The following is a 20,884-nucleotide window of genomic DNA, read 5'->3' as shown; positions in this document are numbered from 1 at the left end:
GAGTCGCTGGTGGTGGGCTTTGCGGGTGATGGCTCTGCCTGAAGGGCTCGAGGCGGCGTGCGCCGCTGTTCCTGCTGTCGCCGCCGAGGCCGCCGTCCGCTCCTGGTCCTGAGAGGTCAGGCTCAGGGGACGCGGGCATGAGGAGGAGGCTGCGAGGGGCCGCGGTGAAGGGCCCCTGGGGAGAATAACCGAGGCACTCGGGCTCGGACGTGGGTGGGGAATTCTGGCCTCGGGGACTCCTGAAGTTGTCTGTGTTTACTTTTCTTCTTTTTGCTTTTCTCCTTTTTTGTCTGTGCGTGAATGCGAGTGGGAGAGTTCTGTTTTTAATTTCTAGAAAAGACAGTGAAACTGTCTTGTCCACCGACGCTCTTCAGAGGTTTGAGGAAATAAGCTGCGCCCGTGGCGTCACCTCGATGGGAGCCTTTCGTGAAAAGCACGGAGACCCAGACCGCCGCGTAGTGGCTGTAGCAGTTTTCAGTCCTAGGAGAGGGGGTGACACAGCATGCCCGGACGTTAACTCTGGCTTCTCCTAGAGAAACAGGAAAATCACTGCAGGCTGGGTTCTGACTCTGGCGTCCTCGCCCCGGGAGGTCCCCGCTGGTTCGCTTAGGAACCCTTTGCTGCCAGCGACCTCTTTCCGACACACCCCTCCCCCGCGGTGCACACCAGCGACGGTGGCGTTTTATTGGGCAGACTGTGGAACTATCCTTACAGAGACTGCAGAGTTGCCTAGCTCTGGACGGTAACTCAAGTATCCCTATTTTAAAGGTATTTAGATAACATTCTTGCTGGTACCATTAGTTATTGGAAACCTTGTGCGCTTTGGGTATGCTGTTTCAGCATAAAACGAAATTTGTAGGTCACCTAAGCGAAATGCTTATTAGTTACCTATCATGACACTTAATAAGGTATTAAGATTTAATGTTTTTTTCTTCCTAGCATTTCCAAGCATTAAAGAAGACACTGACTCACTTTTCCTTATGAAACTTCTTTGAGGTAGAATCTACATCAGTTGATGAAACCGCTCCAGCTAGACAGAGTAAATGTACCAAAGTATCCAATATGAGTTTTAGTATTCATAACATCTGCTGGGCACCCATACTTCATGACTGTTTTGCTGATGCCTTGTGTCATTAGAGAATAGATGTATCTGAAGCTCAGCTTTTTTTGGTAGCAAATGTTCCCTAAAAGATCATTTCTATAGGACAGCAGAGCCTTGGCATTATGGGAGAAGGAAGGAGTCTAGTAATAAGTGATAACCTGAAAGTTCATCTCTGTAATTATCTTCCACTCCTTTTGTGAAGAAAGGATACCTCGTGAACAGTATACTGCTTGTATTTAATTGTTCACTTAGGATATTTTCTGCTTTTTACTTTTTAGGAGACAGCCCTTGAAGCAAAGAAGTCTGGATCAGAGAAAGAGTATTTAAGGGCCATGCAAGCCAATCGTAGCCAACTGCACAGTCCTTCAGGAACTGGAGGCAGCGAGAATACCTCTGCCTCTCAGTGTGTCCACACAAGATTGACAGAAGGTTCTTGTCTTCATTCTGGAGATGTTCATATTCAGATGAACTCTGTACCTAAAGAATGTGCTGAAAATCCGAACTCCAGAAATATAAGGTCAGGTGTCCATAGCTGTGCCCATGGATGTGTACATAGTCGCTTACGGAGTCACTCTCACAGTGAAGCAAGGCAGCCTGTTGATACTGCCATAGAGTCTGGAGAACATGGTAGTAGCTCCTTCTCAGAATTCCGCTATCTCTTCAAGTGGTTGCAAAAAAGTCTTCCATACATTTTGATTCTGGGTGTCAAACTTGTAATGCAGCATATAACAGGTAGGGCATAATAAAACACTGACTTGCTTAATTGCTAAATTCAGTTAATTTTATTTCTTTATTGCTAATCTAACCTATGCATTTCAGTTATTTTCTGTGAGCTTTTAAAATTGTATATGATTTCTTAATTCGTGTCATTAGCTTATATAGTCCTCTTTGATTTTTTTTTCTTTAAATTAACTGGAACTTATTTTCTAACAGGAATTTCTCTTGGAATTGGGCTGCTAACAACTTTTATGTATGCAAACAAAAGCATTGTAAATCAGGTTTTTCTAAGAGTAAGTATAACAAGCACCTAAAAAATCATTAACTGTTTCTCTCTATAGAATTTCAGAAAAATGATTTTGAGAGAAATAACTTTTGAAAGAAATGGGAAATAATAAGATATATCATAAAATCAATAACATATTAAATATGCTATCTAAAAGACCTGGAATAAATGATCTGTCCTAATGCTGAATTGCTTCACTGTATTGTCTTTACATATTTGGTTCCTGATAAAGAAGGCAGAAGGATTAAAAGCTTTAGAACACACTCTTTGATCTGATTTGGCATGTGCCTTCATGATTTTTGAGTTAATTTGACCATACTAAGTAATATAATTAAAAACTAGTTGTTGCACTATAAAATTTAAAATAATAAAATGTTCCATTGAATAAATGGGTATTAAATTGTATAGGTGTCTCTTAAAGAAAATTAAACTTAGGAGTTTTTCCATAAGTTAGAGTCTTAGTCATAAAAATCATTGGGAAAAATATGAGTTTATAAAATGTACCTTATGGCAACTTTAAAAGGAACTATATCTGTGTAAAGGATCATGCATTCTGACCTGGATATTTATAGTAGAAACTATCAAATTTAATTCACATTAATTTAACTACAAAAATGTAATTCGTGGCTTAAAATTAGTAAGACTTTTAATTAAACTAATAAATAAAACTTGACTTTAAAAGTGAGCTTACAGCTGCTTGAGAGGATCACTTGAGTACAGGAGTTCAAGACTGGCCTGGGCAACATGGAAAGATGATGTATCAATTTTTAAAAAATGAGATTAAAAACAAATTACCTTATTAAATACTTATTATCTGAGAATTTTAAAAATTATACTTACATGCTGGGTGCGGTAGCTTATGCCTGTAATCCCAACACTTTGGGAGGCTGAGGCGAGTGGATTACTTGAGCCCACTACAAAAAACAAAAAATAAGCTCAATGTGGCACTTGTCTGTAGTTTGAGCTAGTCAGGAGGCTGAGGCAGAAAGACTGCCTGAGGCCGGGAGGTAGAAGTTGTGGTGAGCCATAATCGTGCCACTGCACTCCAGCCTGGGCAACAAGAGTGAGACTCTTGACTCAAAAAAATAAAAAATAAAAAGCCTCAGTGGCTCAGCCTGTAATTCCGCGCTTTGGGAGGCTGAGGTGAGTGAATTGCCTGAGCCCACAGGTTCGAAACTAGCCTGGGCAACTTGGCAAGACCTCATCTCTACAATAAATCAGAAATTAGCCGGGCATGGTAGCACGTGCCTGTAGTTCCAGCTACTTGGAAGGCTGAGGCGGAAGGATCACCAGAGCCCAGCAGGTCGCGGCTGCGGTGGCCGGGAGCGGCCACTGCACTCCAGTCTAGGTGACTGAGTGAGACTCCAATTCAAAAAAAAAAAAAAAGTATACACCTTGATTAACTTAAATGCAGTCTTTGTTGATCAAAAAAAAAGTTTTGTGGGAAAGACACAAAAAGGAGTTCCAGAGGTAAATTTGCTAAGGGTGGGTCCTTCCTGTCAGTTTGTAGAAGATTTGGCTTCTTTGAAACATAGGTAATGTTTTTTATACAGTGAAGAAACTTGTATTTTTAAAATTTATTTAAGAGTTCTGTTTTGTTCACTAAAGATACATAAAACTAAGTGACTGAAAATGATGTACAATTTAACAGATACTCTGTACTCCATTAAGATTAGTCTAGAAAAATGTTGTAAGTTAATGAGCTAGTCATTAAAGTAAAACAGTTTGATGATATTTAAAATTCTGGCAAAATCAAAGTAACATAAGATTGTTTCTTTTTCAGGAAAGATCCTCAAAGATTCAGTGTGCTTGGTTACTGGTATTCTTAGCAGGATCTTCTGTTCTTATATATTATACCTTTCATTCTCAGTCACTTTATTACAGGTAATTAGAGGTCAAAATACACAATTAAATTTTTACATAATCATATTCCATATCATTTTGCATATCTCTGCACATTATACTTATTTTTATTGTAGGCCCATTTTTACCTGTCTCCTTTCATGATTGAAAGCTTTAAATGACTGGCTCAGATTTGTATCTCCAGTGCTTTGGCATATAGCAGCTTCTCAATCAGTATTAAATTTTTTGATACCTAAGTTTTTGTTTATATAATCAGTAAGTGTCTTTCTGCTGTTATTGTTGGTCTTTTGTTTCTAAAAGTAAGGAGAACACACACTAAAGGACAGTGGTTGATAAGTTTCAGATGGGAGTGTTCTGAATTTTAGCTTTTATCAGATAATTAGAATCCTGGACAAATCTGGGATATAGTTTGGAGGTCGGGGTGGAGCTAGTACTACTCAGATGGATTGGATTGGGTAGGTGGCTGGGAAGAAACAAGAATGACATCTGAGTTTTTAGTCTAAGCAACTAACTGGATAGTGGTGCCATTTTATTGCCTGGGAAAAAATAGTGAAGAAACAGATTTTGAGAGGAATATCAATAATTTCGTTTTGAGCATGTTTGAGTGGCTAAGTAGAATTGATAAGAAAGTAGTTCTAGAAATAGTTCATGGTTTCAAGGTAGAGGTTAAAGCTATAAATTTTTATATCAGCATATGATTGATACTTAAAAACCACAGGCGTGAACAAAACTAACCCGGGAAAGAAAGTGTAGATACAGAAAAGGGCTCAGTACTGGGCATAATCACAGTGATTTGGGAGGAGTAGCAAAGAAGGCTAAGAATAAACTTTACATGTTAGTGACATGAGAACTAGAAGAATGTGGTGTTAGAAGTCTAGAAAGAATAATTCAGGGAAGAAAGATAGAAAACGAGAAGTGACATAGAAATGTAGCAATACAGAGGCAGTTGGTGATCTTGACAAAAGCAATGTGGAATCCTGATTGGAGTCGATGAGGCAAAAATGTCTGGTTTTAATGGGTTTTTTAGTTTCCAGGCTAGAATGGTGTCAACCATGACAGGCTATGAAGGCAAGGTTTGAAATTCAAACATTTTTAAAGTCTCTTTAAAATAAGCAAAATGATTTTGCATTCCATTTATGTGAATTTTATCTTGCCAAACTCATATTTTTCACATATCAGATAAGTAAAATATTAGTAGCAAATTAAAACCCCTTATTAATACTTTATGTTACTCTGGTAAATGTTGATGTTTTTCTCTTGGTAGCTTAATTTTTTTAAATCCTACTTTGGACCATTTGAGCTTCTGGGAAGTACTTTGGACTGTTGGAATTACAGACTTCATTCTGAAATTCCTCTTCATGGGTTTAAAATGCCTTATCTTATTGGTGCCTTCTTTCATCATGCCTTTTAAGTCCAAGGTAAGAAACTAACTTAGGCTTTATTGGAATGATGTTAACAAATCACACTAATGTGAGTCTTAGTTTCAGTGACTCCTCCTTTTGTAATTTTTCGTTTGCTGAATAACCTAATTTTAATTATCTGTATTATCTCAGCCTGGTAACCATGTGCTCAAGGACTTGAACCTAAATATTAAGCTATTTGGATAAAATCAGAATTTTGCTTTAGAATAATAAAAAAAAATTTCAGCCTGGGTGTGGTAGCTCATACTTATAATCCCAGCACTTTGGGAGGGGGGAGAAGTCTTGAGCCCAGGAGTTCCAGACCATCCTAGGCAACATGGTGAGACCTCATCGCTACAAAAAATTAAAAAGTTAGCCACTGCATTCCAGCCTGGGTGACAGACTCTGACTTTAAAAAAGTGAGAACCAGGTTGAGGTTGTCAGTTATAATCATAAAGATTAATTACAGTTATTTGTATTATTATATACTCAGGATTTTCTCAGTCCAATATTAAGTATTTGTGCTGTCTATTTATAGTTTGAGTGGCTTTATTTATTTTCTTTTTCTTTCATTTTTAGGGTTACTGGTATATGCTTTTAGAAGAATTATGTCAGTATTACCGAACTTTTGTTCCCATACCAGTTTGGTTTCGTTACCTTATAAGCTACGGGGAGTTTGATAATGTAACTAGATGGAGTCTTGGGATATTGCTGGCTTTATTCTACCTCATACTAAAAGTAGGTAACATAAATCTTGTCGTTGCATAATGACCCATAAAATAATGATTACATCATTTTACATACTACTATTCTCTTTAACTGTTTTAAAGAAATGGAAATACATTGCTTTATCTTAATCCGGAGGTTCTCAGTGTTTATTGGGGTGAGGGGAGCGGACTTCCACATAGCATAGCTTATCTAGGGGGGAAGCAAGTAGAACAGTCCTTAATAGTGACGTTTGTTACAGATGTAATCGTTAAACTAGTGGAATATCTTGTTCCTCTGTGCCTGCTCTCCACAGCTTAATCATTTTATGAAACTTTAAAATCTAAATGTGAAGAATGACCAGATGAAATTGCTGTCTTTAACATAGTGAATTTTATGTTTGTCTTGATTAAATCATTACTCCAAGTGTTTAAATGTACTTTAGCTATGTGCTCAATTCTATAGATTGAGTAAAATATTCAGCAGTTAGACTTTAAATATATTTAGAATACAGTGATTAGTTGTGATATATAATGTGCATTAAATTAATATGAGAATTTGCTATTGTGAGATTTCAGCTTTGATTTTTGACTTAGCAGATGGGACCCTTTGAATTAATAAATTATCTCTTTTTTCCTCAGTTTTTGGACTTTTTTGGGCATCTGAAAACTTTCAGACAGGTTTTACAGATATTTTTTACACGACCAGTAAGTCTTATCTTTACTTACCTGTTTCTTGAGTTGCACATTGACAACCACCTGCTAATTGTTATAGTGCTAATGTATTTGTGTCTCTTGCTCCTTCAAATCACTTGACATTTTAAGAGTTTATAAACACTACTTAAAAATTTTGTCAGAAACTTTTGTTCCTCTTTTTTAATCCACAAATGGTAGTTTGTGTATTTCTATTAACTCCTTATTCAGCTTCTATGAAAATGCTTCCACTATAACTTACTGTGTATATGAAGAAAGCATATTACCAAAAATCATGTCCTTTGCAGTTTTCTTACTGGAAGAAATTTCCTTATTGCACAATTCTATGTGTACCAATAAGTCTGCAGTATTATTAATTATTATTAATGTATCAGTTAATATTAATTAAATTGCTAATTTAGCAATTGAGACTTCAGTATCATTTAGAAACTCAATTGTGCGATTCTGTTGATGTTACAAATTATGGCAAAAGGGTATCATAGATTACTATTTAGTAACCTCAAATGTCCCCTGTACCTAGGTCACTAGATCTCAGAGCTTGGTCCCCAGTGTTGCAGTTCGTTATGTTCTTAAAATTATTTGGTCAGGGATCAGGGAGACTGACTTACAAGAATGCAACCTAATAATATACTGTAAAAAGTAAAAAAGGATTGTGTCTACAAAGTGGACCAGACTAACTGGCCTACACACCTTTTCCTTAAGATAGAGTTAACAGTGTAGAAACAAGTTTTGGTATACAGCCTATGGAGACCTCTTTCTTTAGACAAGAGAGTAAAATTCAGAGTTTGGCTTTGTCCAGATTAATTCAGTTGATGATTTTCAGCCATTTTACTATAATTTACCTAGCAAGATTTGTGATGAAATAGCCTCAAGAAAATACCGATGTTGTTTCTCTGAGACAAACGAAACAGAGAAGATATCAGTTATTGACACTTTGATTTATTCCTGTCTCCCTGAGATGTCCTGAACATGCACATACATTTTTTTTTTAACTTTACTAGGGAAAAGGCAATTACTATCAGATAAGTCTTTCCTTGGTGGGGGTCTCCAAAATACTAGACAAGAGTGGTGTTTTAAAAGCTTGTCAGTATAAATGTCTACAATGTACTCTGCTAAATGACACTTAAGTGAAGGGAAATTGGCATTAAGCTCATCTAACAAGCCGAGCTTGGTGGCTTAGCCTGTAATCCCAGCGCTTTGGGAGGCTGAGGTGAGTGGATTTCCTGAGCCTGTGGGTTCAAGACCCACCTGGGCAACTTGGCGAGACCTCATCTCTACAGTAAATCAAAAATTAGCTGGGCGTGGTAGTGTGTGCCTGTAGTTCCAGCTACTTGGAAGGCTGAGGTGGAAGGATTGCTGGAGCCCAGCAGGTTGAGGCTGCAGTGGCCGGCAGCAGCCACTGCATTCCAGTCTGGGTGACAGAGTGAGACTCCAACTCAAAAAAAAAAAATCATCTAACAGTATTTTGACTTATTTCTGGAATCTTTAATATCACTAGTTGCAGAAAAAATCTTAGTTTTCAATAGTCTAAGTTTTACTTTAATTTTGTTAGCCCTACACATTTAATATAAGAAGTTTAGATCATAACTTCAGATACATTGAGGCTGGGTGTGGTGGCTTACTCCAGTAGTTCTAGCTACTTGGGAGGCTGAAGTAGAGGACTGCCTGAGCTCAGGAGTTCAAGGTTACAGTGAGTTATGATCATACCACTACCCTCCAGCCTGGGCAACAGGGCAAGACCTTGTCTCTTAATAAAAAAAAATGTAAAAATCTTCAGATATATTGACACAAGTCAACATTTTCCCCCCATTTCTAAAGAAAGCTAATCTCATTTGTAACATTTTGATTTTTGCAAATTTCATTGAGGGTCCTTTTTATTTATTTATTTATTTATTTATTTATTTATTTATTTATTTATTTAAGTTGGAGTCTCACTCTGTCGCCCAGACTGGAGTGAAGTGGCCGCTCCCGGCCACCGCAGCCTCGACCTGCTGGGCTCCGGCGATCCTTCCGCCTCAGCCTTCTGAGTAGCCGGAATTACAGGCACACACTACCACGCCTGGCTGATTTTTTGATTTATTGTAGAGATTAGGTCTCGCTGCCCAGGCGGGTCTCGAACTCGTGGGATCAGGCAATCCACTCACCTCAGCCTCCCAAAGGCGCGGGATTACAGGCTGAGCCACCGAGCCCGGCTTGTTTTTTTTTTTTGAGTTGGAGTCTCACTGTGTCACCCAGACGGGAGTGCAGTGGCCGCTCCTGGCCACCGCAGCCTCAACCTACTGGGCTCTGACGATCCTTCCGCCTCAGCCTTCCAAGTAGCCGGAATTACAGGCATGCGCTACCATGTCTGGCTGATTTTTTCTGATTTATTGTAGAGATGAGGTCTCTGCCCAGGCGGGTCTCAAACCCGTGGGCTCAGGCAATCCACTCACCTCAGCCTCCCAAAGGCGCGGATTACAGGCTGAGGCACCGAGCCTGGCTCATTGAGGGTTCTTAAATGTCATATCTAGTTAACGACTAAGTTCTGCTGAATCTGGTGAGAAAGTTACGAACTTAAAAAGATCAGAAACTTTTTGGTTTTTAAAAATAGAGACGGGGTCTTGTTATGTTGTCTGGGCTGGTCTTGAACTCAGCCTTGAGTGATCCTCTTGCCTTGGCCTTCCAAAGTGCTGGGATTACAGGCATTAACCACCGTGCCTTGCCATAAACTTCTGATTAGGACTAAAGAAATGAAATTTTTTAAATTGCATTATTGTTCAGTCAGTCCGTTTTGTCAGTATTCTATCCAAGTGACACTGGACAGTTGCAGTTTCTTTTGTAAAATTGTGCTTATTATTTCTTAGTACTAAATGCTCTTTTTATGACAACTAGGGATAATACTTAAATTTTTAGATATAGGTTCAGTAGTCTCAAATCATCTTCATATTGCACTTGCTTGGAGACCTTTCAAATACAGATTCCTGGGTCACATTCCAGTATGTCTGGTCTTACTGAATCAATCTCCAGTGTGTATCACAGAAACTTTTTTTGAGTTGGAGTCTCACTTTTTTGCCCAGGCTCTAGAGTGCAGTGGCCACCGCAGCCTCGACTTGCTGGCCTCACATGATCCTTTCACCTCACACGATCCTTTCACCTTTCCAAGTAGTGAACTATAGGCGTGCATCACCACGCCCTGTTAATTTTTTGATTTATTATAGAGATGATGTCTCGCCATGTTGCCCAGGCTGGTCTCGAACTCATCGGCCCAGGCAGTCCTCTTGCCTCTGCCTCCCAAAGTACTGGGATTACAGGCATGAGCCACTGCACCCGGCCCAGAAATCTGTTTTTAAAGCAAGCTTTCTATTTGAGTTATATTCAGCCAGCCAAGTTCTGGACTGACTTTATCATAGGTAATAAGTGGGCTCATAATAGTTGCATTTCAGACTGCTTAGTCCCTTAAGCTATATGTACTCAATTTGAAGCACTGTCATAATTTGGAAATCCAGTGGACCTAATAATCTTCCAGGGTCCTAATTATTTAATGATTTCACCTTGGTGGTCAAGATGTGGTTCTACATCTGTGGTTCAGCTTAGAAATGTTTGTATCCTTTTGGAAATTTTTCAAATGCTTGGTTCCAAGGAGATTTAAGAAGTACAGGTCACCCATATATTTGAGAAACAAGAAATAAATTTGTAGATGAATGGAATGTATTAACTTCATAGAGTTACGGAGTGGCTGCCAGCAAGAGACAGTGTGCAGATGTGGATGATATTTGCTCAATATGTCAAGCTGAATTTCAGAAGCCAATTCTTCTCATCTGTCAGGTAATTATATTTTTAAGCAATCTAAATACTACTTTGTGACTTGCAGGAGTCACATATTTATTAAAAGGCAAAAAAAATACAATGTTTAGTGAAAGGTAATAGCATTCAGGGCATGTACTAGTAATTTATTCATTAGGGGTTTGGTAGATTGGCTGAATCTTGTCCCTTATGTTCTAATGTTTTTTATTCAGAGTATATGAAGGGGAAAAAAATAATTCAACTGACAGAATGGATACTTTTATATTTTTATAATTGGATACTAGTCTTTAGAACAGTACCAGCATTTGCTGTTGGATTGAATAAGGCCCTTTCCTATACTTTGCCAAGTACTAGTAACTCAAAGTCTTTATTAAGCTGTTATCATACGTAATCTTAAAGGTATCACCCAGGGATAGCTTGTACTGTTAAAAATAGTTAAATGGCTAAGTCAGAAGGACACTAGTGGTTCTACCACCAACACTGCTTTGTCTTCTTGAGTGTGTCCTACTTTCTCCATTTGTAATATGAGGGGATTAGTGCTCTCCAAAATCCCTTTCAGCTCTAAAATCCCTTTTATTCTCTACAGTGTAATGAACTTAAAAATATTTAAATGTTTATCAAGTATAAAATCTAGTTCTTAATTCCCTTACAGCATATATTTTGTGAAGAGTGCATTACCTTATTGTTTAACAGAGAGAAAACATGCCCGCTGTGTAGAACTGTGATTTCAGACCATATAAACAAATGGAAAGATGGAGCTACTTCATCACACCTTCAAATATATTAAGTTGTAGAAACTGTTAATGCCACAAAACACTAATTTCATTTGTTTGTAGTTAACTATTAATAAAAGCATTAGAATGGATTTTCAGGGCTACAACGGTTTTAGACTTAAGTGTGCAGTCTAATTCATCAAAAGATTAAAGCACCCCGTGTTTTAAAATATAATGTCCAATCTAATTTATACGCAACATTTATTTTATCCCAATTATTTGACAGGTAATTGCATTGTTAAATTATGTTTTTTCTTGTTGTTACCAAAACAGCTATTTGAAATTAGAACTAGTGGTTTTAGAAAAACTCAGGTATTCCTTTCTGACAGTTATTCAGAATAAAGAATATTTTTCATAATGTTTTAAGATATCTGAAAGAATTTTCTTCAGTATTGACTTTTATAATTCCCATTCTAAAAATTCTTAAAAATTTTCATGAAATTTGTATTTTTGAAGTTTTAAATATTATATTCTGCCTGTAACAATCAGATTTTCTAAGATTAATTTACTGAGGATGATATATTTTAATATTGTATTCTCTGTAGTATGACTAGTAATAAGAATAAATGATTGAAATTAATTTTGTTTGTGGATCTTATATATGTATTTTGCCATTCGTTTTGATATTCATAATCTTGCTTTTTGTGTGTAGTGCCATGGAGTATCTTGAAGTAACTATTAAATAACTCACATGGATTATAAACAGTGGCTTCCTTACTGATTTTGAATAGTATAAAAAAAAAAGACAAATGCCCTAAACTTTTAGACAATTTCCCTTACAACTAATCTTCTCCAGAAAAGTTCTAGATTCTTATGCTTTAAATCACTAGTAATTGGAAGATTTAAACTTGTATTCAGAGACAGCCGTGAGCTTTGGATAATGTGGTTTGTTTGCCTCTAGGTATTTGTGCAGGGTGGTGGAAAAGGGAATGAGGCACTTCCTGTCTCCCCTTGTTACCTCTCAGGAGGATGTGAAATCTCTAACAGAAGTCTAAAGGGCTACTACTGGTTATGTCTAAGTACAGCCTTCTGCCCATTCCTCTATTAGCATCTGTCAGTTTGTATTCAAGAAAAGATGGTGGAAAAAAGTTAGGAAGGAAAGACAAATTTGCAGTACTGGTAAGACAAAAGCTAGACCAGCATATGAATTAAGACGACTGACCAACTGACTACGGGTGAAGTCACTTTCATAACTGTAAGGCCATCCAAACTGACAAAAAACATTAGGATGCCTGTAACTTTTTTCTCCAGGTGTATACTGCCAGGTTATAAGTACAACTATTTCTATTCATTCAGATACAATATATAATTCATATTTTGAGAACCACTGCAAATATTTAAATGGCTGTGGTGATGCTATAGTTATATTATTTAGGTATACAGCAGAGGATGGGTGAGAAAAACCATCTGTGATTAATTTTGCTGTGAAAGATGACTTCCCATTCAGAATACCATTTTACTTTAGCCCTATTACAATATCTATTTACCACACCTACCTGCCCTGTGGCTATTCAGACAGCTTGGTTTCTTAATATGATTAAATAACCAAGGCAGTTCATAGTTGACAGTAGTGGGTTTTTTTGGGATGCAGTTTATATGTGAAATGAAAAGGTGGGAAATATAATAGAGCTATGCCATCCACTGACAATGATGATTAACTGTAAGCATTTCTCCTATTCCTTCACCTCAAAAAAAGGGAACATCAAAATACCATTTATTCAGTCAAGACCTCCAAAGGAATGTTTTACCAACAGTGAAATGCTGCTATGTTTTATAAAATGGTAAAGTTAGTTTGAGGACTCCTGTATTCCTAGTGTCTTTTTTTTTTCTTCTTTTATTAGAGATAGCAGGGGTCTTGCTATGTTGCCCAGGCTGGTCTTGAATTTACGGGTTCAAGCAATCCTCCTGCCTCAGCCTCCCAAAATGCTGGGATTAGAGGTATGAACTGCCACACCCAGCTACCTAGTGTTCTACTGGAAGCTAGCTTTCACATAACTTGTCACATGGTACTTAAAAAAAAAAAACAACTCAAGTCTACTATTTGACATAATTTGAAAACCAAAGATGTGTAACATCTAATATACAAATACTAAAACTTATATAAATAGTTTCAATTTCTTGGCAGAAACAGTTTTACAACTGTCATTCCTTACACACATGTTATTTTATTAAATACGAAAACTTGAACACATCTGGCATGTAATGAAAAAAATTATTTAAACCATTTATACACCTGATGTATACTAAATTATCCCTGTCTTTGGATAATAAAAAAAATCACTTCTATTTCATGTTCATCCAAATTTGCATTTAATTTCTATTTACATTCATTCAATCTGAAATCAAATAATACAGTAAACTAAATACAAGATGAAAAGCAGAAAAGGTGTTACCCTCATAGCACTCCTAATAAGGCAGCTGAAAAATTTATTTACTCTGATAGATGCAAAGCCAACTCGGAATAGGAGAAACAATAGTTTAAAGAGCAAACACAAACATAGATGAACCCATCTTTCAGATGTTACTCAGATGTTACTCCATATAATCCACTGAGATAATACTTGTGCTGTAATGTTGAGAATCACACAAGAAAGTTTGTATTAATCAGCAAAAGATCACAAGTTATGTGTGACAAATACTTTTATGATAGTTTTGTTCAGCTTGCTAGTGTCTACTCCTATTTTTAAAAAAAGTAGATGTTTGGACATTGATGTTTTGGAGAAATTAACCATTTTCAAAGCCTCAAAATCCATTCTTCATAAATTCAACATTTCTCATGAGAATAATCTTAGATCTAGCCCTTGGTAAGCTAGGAACCATATGGTTAACTGAATATTCAAAATAGTTAGGTCCTATATTAAATATAAAATCCAAGGCTCAGTATATTAATACTATCTAAGATGCATCTTATTTATAATAATTTATTACCTATAGTAAAGAATGTTGAATTTATGGAGTGTCATACATGCATCCTCCCCTCCCCCCAAATTATTTTCTATCTCAAAATATAGCATGGAAAAACCCTTCTTGAAGGATTCAATTAGTTAAGACTATAAAGGGCACAAAGAAATAACATAATTTTCCTAAAAATCTGGTTGAAGTTCAATAATACTTTACATTGTTAATCACAGCTGGTTTATAAATCCCAGTTTAGTTATTCGGTAATGCTACAAACCTTATAAAATCAAATTAGTAAACTTCAGTGATTATATTTTAATTAAAAAACAGTATGTATAAAATAAAAAAATATCCTGTAATCACTGATTTTAAAGAAAATAATCAAGTGATGAAAAAAAAGCACTTAATCTCTTTTATACACTTACCTGGTATAATCATAAAGAACCTTCTTAGAAACTGAAGACTAATAATATTGACATTTTTTAAACTATACTTGGATTTTTACAAATAAATATAGGGTAAGCCATATTGCATAGGTGTGTGCTTTCTGTCTGTGACACTAATGTGACACTTGACATGTTTCACAGTCATAGTAGGGATATCCATTTATGAAACACAAGTTCTCAGTAAACTTTCCACAGCATGGGAAATAAATCTCAGTAAGTGTGAAGTCAGAAAAACTATGTATTTGTGTACATGGTAGGTGTGCAATTAGTGCTTTTTATGCAGAAATGTTGCAGTGTTTGCTACTATTGCTGGCAGTACTAATTATGAAAATGGTTTAACTATGGGGTGGTTACAGCCAGCCAATCACAGTGCAAATGTTACTAGCGAATAGTGCTGAGGAGAAATATTTTGGTGTAAAAGTTCCACTGGAATTTGGTCAGGCAGTCAACACTACACATTTGAAAACAAGTATCAGAGTAGTACAAGCCATTTACAGTCTGAAATAATGTCTGTACATGTCACCATAGTTTTCTGGGTTGTGTTTTTTTTTTATTACAAATTATCAGAGAACAAAGATCTGCACTTTAAGTACAGTTTCTGCCCTTAATCATTATTGTAGCTTCTAATTTACCAGCTACAGTTATAAAGTCTCAGTAGGGTGTTGCAAGAAGGGAAGAGGGGATCTAGAGGGAGTGAATTTAAAAAAAAAAAGTTTCGGCCAGGTGCAGTGGCTCATGCCTATAATCCCAGCACTTTGGGAGGCCGAGGTGAGAGAATTGCCTGAGCTCATAGGTTCAAGACCAGCCTGGGCAACACGGTGAGACCTTGTCTCTACAAAAATCTAAAAATTAACCGGGTGTGGTAGCACGCACCTGTAGTTCCAGCTACTTGAAAGGCTGAGGCAGCAGCATTGCCTGAGCCCAGTAGGTCAAGGCTGCGGTGGCCAGGAGTGTGCCACTGCACTCCAGTCTGGGCAACAAAGTAAGACTCCAACTCAAAAAAAAAAAAAAAAAAAAAAAAAAAAGTTTCTTTCCAAAGATGAACTTTTATCAATTTCTTCAGTTATTGCCACGATAGAAAAGGTATGTTTCCAATCATCTTTCATGGTTCTGTTTTTGCTTGTCATAGGATTTCATCCCCTCTCACTTGAATTGCAATTTAAAAACAAGCAAAATCTTGCTCTTTTCTGACTGAATTCAACATGCATAAAGAATTTTATGGCTTGGATCCTATGGCTCAAAACGGTTTGAAAAACATAGCAAGCAGCATCTATTTAAATAAATCCTAGGGTTGCAAAATATTACAAATTGACTCTGCACACTCAGACTGCAGACATTATAAAAGACAAACAAAAAGAGGTGATAAAACTCAACTGCAACTGCATGATCATCTATTACACCAGTATATACTGAAATATATCTTTATAATGCTCTGCAGATATTAAACCCTTTCACCAGCTAAAGTCATGGAAATGCTCTCTTTAAGGCAGGAAGTATTTAAGAAAGGTAAAGTTACCTTTATTTTTACTCTTTGTACCTGTAAATCATTTATGTAGATTTTATTACAATTTCAAAAACATAGTATCCTGTTAACATGTTTCCTATGTTAAGTCACTAAGTTTTCTTACTCATGGTGGAAGACATTCATCAAAAGGCCATCAAGTATTTTTACAATCAAAAAATGTAGCCCCAGTGTAGGAGAAAAAAAGTAGACCTTTTTTCTTTTTAAAACTGTTGAGGAAAAAAAATGTAAGGAAGGTAGACAGCAAAAACAGTAAAAAGTAAAACTTAAAATCTTACCAATTTTCAGTAAAGAGATTAGACAGAGAGTGGACCATAGCAACGCCCTCTTTCCCTGGATATCCCTATCTCCCTCAGTTTGCCACCCTCAGTATGCATTTTATCCTGACTCTCTTCTGTTGTTTTTCAACCATGGGCTGAACACATTTGGCATCTTGAACCAAATCTGGTGTAAGAACAGGTGGTGATTTTTTTCCAGTGCAATGCAGTCCCAGGACAAGGATGAAATGTAGGACATACAACTTATGCCCATTCCAAGGCTTCCAGTTAAGCTTAGCACATAGCAGTACTGCAAGTAGAAATGATTAAACATTCTTTTTTTTTTTTTTTAAATATTACAGACAGGTATTGCAGCTGGGTTACTGAAAACAAACCCCATGTCCACCCCAATCCCTCAAACAAGCCACAGCTGTGGTTAACAATGATTCATTTGCATTTTATTATTTCACCAAGAGAAGAAACAGAAGTTGTCTGGCTTTCTTCACACCAACCAGTAATTTCGCATTTTAAAGTTTGGGATGTTTTTTCCATAATGAGCTGAATCAAAAATCTATTTGAAAAATATATATTTATATAAAAAAAAGATTCAGGTTGTTTGCACGTAAAACATCAATTGATAAGTTTCTTTTGTCTTTGATTCCATGTTGCTGGAAAAAGTTTGACCAAGCTTGCATGCTAATTTGTCCTTAGTTGCAAGTATTATAGACAATTTCATACTTTGCCTAATGAAAGGATAACCCTTTCTTCAACACAATCAGAACTCAACAGTGATTCAGAAGCAACATCCTACCCTTAATACTGTCAGTTTTGAGCCATCAACATGAAAATCCTTGATAAGATTGAGAAGATGTCGCCAGGAATCAATTAATCGACGTGCCTAAGAGTTCTGCAATACTATTTTGCTTAAGTTTTTTTTTTTGCACCATTGATTGATTTTTAAAAATCCGTTATTTATTTTTCCTCGTCCAAAGTGTTCTGTGTAATGACACCGACTCTTTGAGACTGTCATTTTGAGTCTTCTTGTTTCACCTTGCAGGATGCTCACACATCCCCTCCCCACCTTTTTTTGCCTTAAATTCATTAAAAGCATTGCTCTGTCATAGATTCATACGCAGGTGCTCTGGCCGTTTGGAGATCATGGGAAAAGCTTGTTTTTTGTATGGCCCGGAGTTAGGCTGTCGTATTGGAAGTGGTGCTGATGCTTCCCCACTCATCGTCACATCCATCTGTTCAATTCCACTTGTTTCCATTGGGTATTCCACAGGTGTCTGAGGATTTGCTGTGCTGGCTGAAGCACCTCTTCCCCAGAAATCCCCAGGAGAAAATTTGACCGGGCTTTAAGACAAGGAAGAGCTATCACTCATTTGTCTCAAGGATCATCTCAATCAGAAATATTTCCTTTACATTTATTTATTTATTTAATCTATCTGTTTTATTTTTTGCAGAGATAGGATCTTGCTATGCTGACCAGGCTGAACTTGAACTCCTGGCCTCAAGCAATCCTCCCAAAGCAGTGGGATCACAGGTGTGAGCCACCATGCCCAGCCTTTCCCTTATGTTGAAAGGAAGTGAATATGACATTTATTTTCATTTAATTTTATTTTCCTGTGGATTACAATCAAGGCAAAAGTTTAGCCATCTCTCCCCTAGACTAAAGCTCTCAATTACATTTTTTTTTAAAATTCACAACGTGCCTGTAGTTTCGGAAGGCTGAGGTGGAAGGATCACCTGAGCCCAGCAGGTTGACACTGCGGTGGCCATAAGCGTGCCACTGCACTCTAGCCTGGGCAGTGGAGTGAGAGTCTGACTCAAACAACAACAAAAACTCACATACAAAGGGTACCTAGTCCACGACCAGGGTGAGTGAGGGCCAGTTAGAAGCTCAAACTTCACCTGCATGCAACCTACTTAACATAGTTAATCTTCCCTTGTAACCCACATCTCTATAATTTAAAAAAAAATTTTTTTTAATTTAAAAAAAAAAGGGGGCCGAGCTCAGTGGCTCAGGGAGGCCGAGACGCGTGGATTGTCTAAGCCTGAGGGTTCAAGACCAGCCCGGGCAACTTCGTGAAACCTCATCTCTACTATAAAATAAAAAATGAGCCAGGTGTGGTAGCATGTGCCTGTAGTTCCGGCTACTTGGAAGGCTGAGGTAGAAGGATAGCTGGAGCCCAGCAGGTTGGTGCTGGGGTAGCAGTGAGTGTGTCACTGCACTCCAGCCTGGGTGATGGAGACTCCAATTTAAAATAATAATAATAAAAATTTAAAAAAATTTTACTCTCCTCTGTTCCATACAGCTTTCCATGGCATTTAAGATAAACTGCTTTTCCAAACCTCTGCCATTCTCCTCACCCACTACACAGTCCAGGATCATTGATCGCCCCTTCATTTCTAAGAAAAGAGCAAGTTTTTTGCTCTCTCGTGCCTCTTGCACTTGCTGTTCTGCCTACAACATTTCTGTACCTCCTATTTTTGTAGTGCTGGCTCTTTCTCTTCTGTGCCAGACACTACTATGCCAGGGAGGACTTTCTCAGACCACTGTGAGTACAAGCCCCCTTGTTTTCTGTCTACCACCACACTCTTTATTTTATATATATATGGCATTTGGCACTACTTATAATTACCTATGTTGTATGTTTCCTTCTTTGTTTATTGTAACTCTCTCACCATAAGCTTCATGAGGACAAGGACAATTCCTGTATTATACATATTTATATTATCTTATGTATATGTATTATATGTATATATCATGCACCATGTAACAAAGTCCCTGGTGCACAATAAATGTTGAGTGGATGGGTAAAGAGAACATTTGCCAGTGCAGCAGCTTACTTTCAGGAGAGAAGGTAAACCATACAAATATCATAAACTAGTGAGACTAGTCCTTTGTAAAAATAAGAAGGTGTACATGCTATGCTTATGTTAACCAAAAAAAATTAACAGATCTTTCATTTATGTAACTTGGCATAAATTTCTTAAGAATAACAGAGTCTGAAATACCTGACAGGTGTTCGTGGGCTGCCAATAAATCTTCGAGGTGATCGGATTTTTGGTTCAAAAGAAAACTTTTCTTTCACACTTTCAAGTACAGATGGAGCCACATATGTAAAACCCTGAAAGACATTAACAGTGGACGACAGAATGGCATTTTGTCATATACATCAAGAAAACGAGGTTGTTCAGTCTCTGACATGCCAGCACAATGGTGCACATCTAACATCACCAATGTGTGCACTCCCATTTCCTACATCTCATTTTCACACTTGTCAACTTCTTCCAGTCTTGAGGCACAGACCTCAAGAAAGTGGAATTCTATTGAGCTTCATATGCCAGCAAATAAAATTCCTTTTATTGACAGGAGTGGGAAAAAACAGGAAAAATGTAGGTTCCATATTAAGACGTTAAATACAAAGAGAATTCCAGTGTGTTCAGTCACAGGCATATAAGCAACTAAGATTATCACCCCCAAAACAGTTTCTCATAATTAGGCCAAAATAAAAATTAAAATTTCTTATTTGGCATATGTGATCTTTCTGGTTTAATGCTAATGAGTTGACAGAATTTGATTTTGGTTTTTTTAGAGACGAGGGTCTCACCCTGTTGCCCAGTTGGAGTGCAGTGGCTGTTCATAGGCACAGTCATAGTCACAGCCTCGACCTCCTGGACTCAAGTGATCCTCCCATCTCAGCCTTCTGGGTAGAATTTGGTATTTTTTGGAGGGTAACAATCAACATTACAAAAACCTCCAATTGTAATAGGCAAAAATGCCGTTTTGTTAGTTCTAGTTCTCTCTCAGACCTTGCCATTAGGCTACCAGCTGTCATTTCTCTTGCTGTCAATGTTCATTCTTTTAACAATCAGTGCCACACTTACCTTTGGGTCTATTTATTATAATCTAGGGATAGGCATTATGCATGACAGTAAGATGCAACAAGGCTCTGTGAAGTCCCACAAAGTTGCCGGAGACCAGCTCCAGCCGGGTTCAGGGTACCCCAAAGGTGGAGATGGCGCCGGCGATTGGGGGGAAGAAGAGAGAAAGAGACTGGACTCCCGTCTAGTGCAGAAGCGATGTGTGTTATTGGGAATTACAATGGGTCTTTTATACACAAAGTCAGATGTGGGCGGGGCATCCCCCACCCACCAGAAACCTTAATCCATGAAAATTTAATCAATGATTGCCTTTAAATCCTTTTCATATGATAATCTTAAAATCCCATAACAAAGGATAACCTAATCTGTGACTGACATATTCTATAAACCTTTTTCATCTTGATCTGATTGATTTATGCCAAGTTAAACAATTCTATAGAAGCTTAAGTATTTACTTTACAAACGAAAGTGGCCTATCCCAGAATGTTTGGAATGTGGCCCAGTCCAAAGTTCACAGTGGGCTACCTG

At 37.4% G+C, this 20,884-nt stretch overlaps 2 protein-coding genes across 6 annotated transcripts in view; one reads left to right on the top strand and one right to left on the bottom strand.

Annotated features, from left to right (window-relative positions):
* The first annotated feature begins 8 nt into the window (after positions 1-8).
* Positions 9-11,920, top strand: RNFT1 (ring finger protein, transmembrane 1). The gene is made up of 9 exons (XM_008070842.2): positions 9-115; positions 1,381-1,834; positions 2,036-2,112; positions 3,889-3,989; positions 5,233-5,386; positions 5,948-6,106; positions 6,715-6,780; positions 10,489-10,590; positions 11,222-11,920. The coding sequence occupies exons 2-9, from the start codon at positions 1,435-1,437 to the stop codon at positions 11,354-11,356; spliced, it is 1,194 nt and encodes a 397-aa protein (XP_008069033.1). The 5' UTR covers positions 9-115; positions 1,381-1,434; the 3' UTR covers positions 11,357-11,920.
* RPS6KB1 (ribosomal protein S6 kinase B1) overlaps positions 298-20,884 on the bottom strand; it is a 65,946-nt gene continuing 45,359 nt past the window's right edge. For 3 of the 5 annotated variants that reach the window (XM_008070843.2, XM_021718943.1, XM_008070844.2), the window contains 2 exons: positions 19,487-19,599; positions 16,181-17,821 (listed from right to left, as the gene is read on the bottom strand). In XM_008070843.2, the coding sequence (XP_008069034.1) occupies positions 17,584-17,821; positions 19,487-19,599 (351 nt within the window). In that variant the 3' untranslated portion in view covers positions 16,181-17,583. Of the gene's footprint in view, positions 530-15,708; positions 17,822-19,486; positions 19,600-20,884 lie in introns of those variants that run through there. The other 2 variants (XM_008070845.2, XM_021718944.1) reach the window with 2 other exon arrangements.

This window comes from Carlito syrichta, unplaced genomic scaffold (genome assembly GCF_000164805.1).
Source record: "Carlito syrichta isolate Samal-C Ts95f unplaced genomic scaffold, Tarsius_syrichta-2.0.1 Scaffold314028, whole genome shotgun sequence".
NCBI classification, from domain to species: Eukaryota; Metazoa; Chordata; class Mammalia; order Primates; family Tarsiidae; genus Carlito; species Carlito syrichta.
The sequence above is the reverse complement of the archived record's forward strand: the minus strand, read 5'-3'. Positions and strand labels throughout refer to the sequence as shown.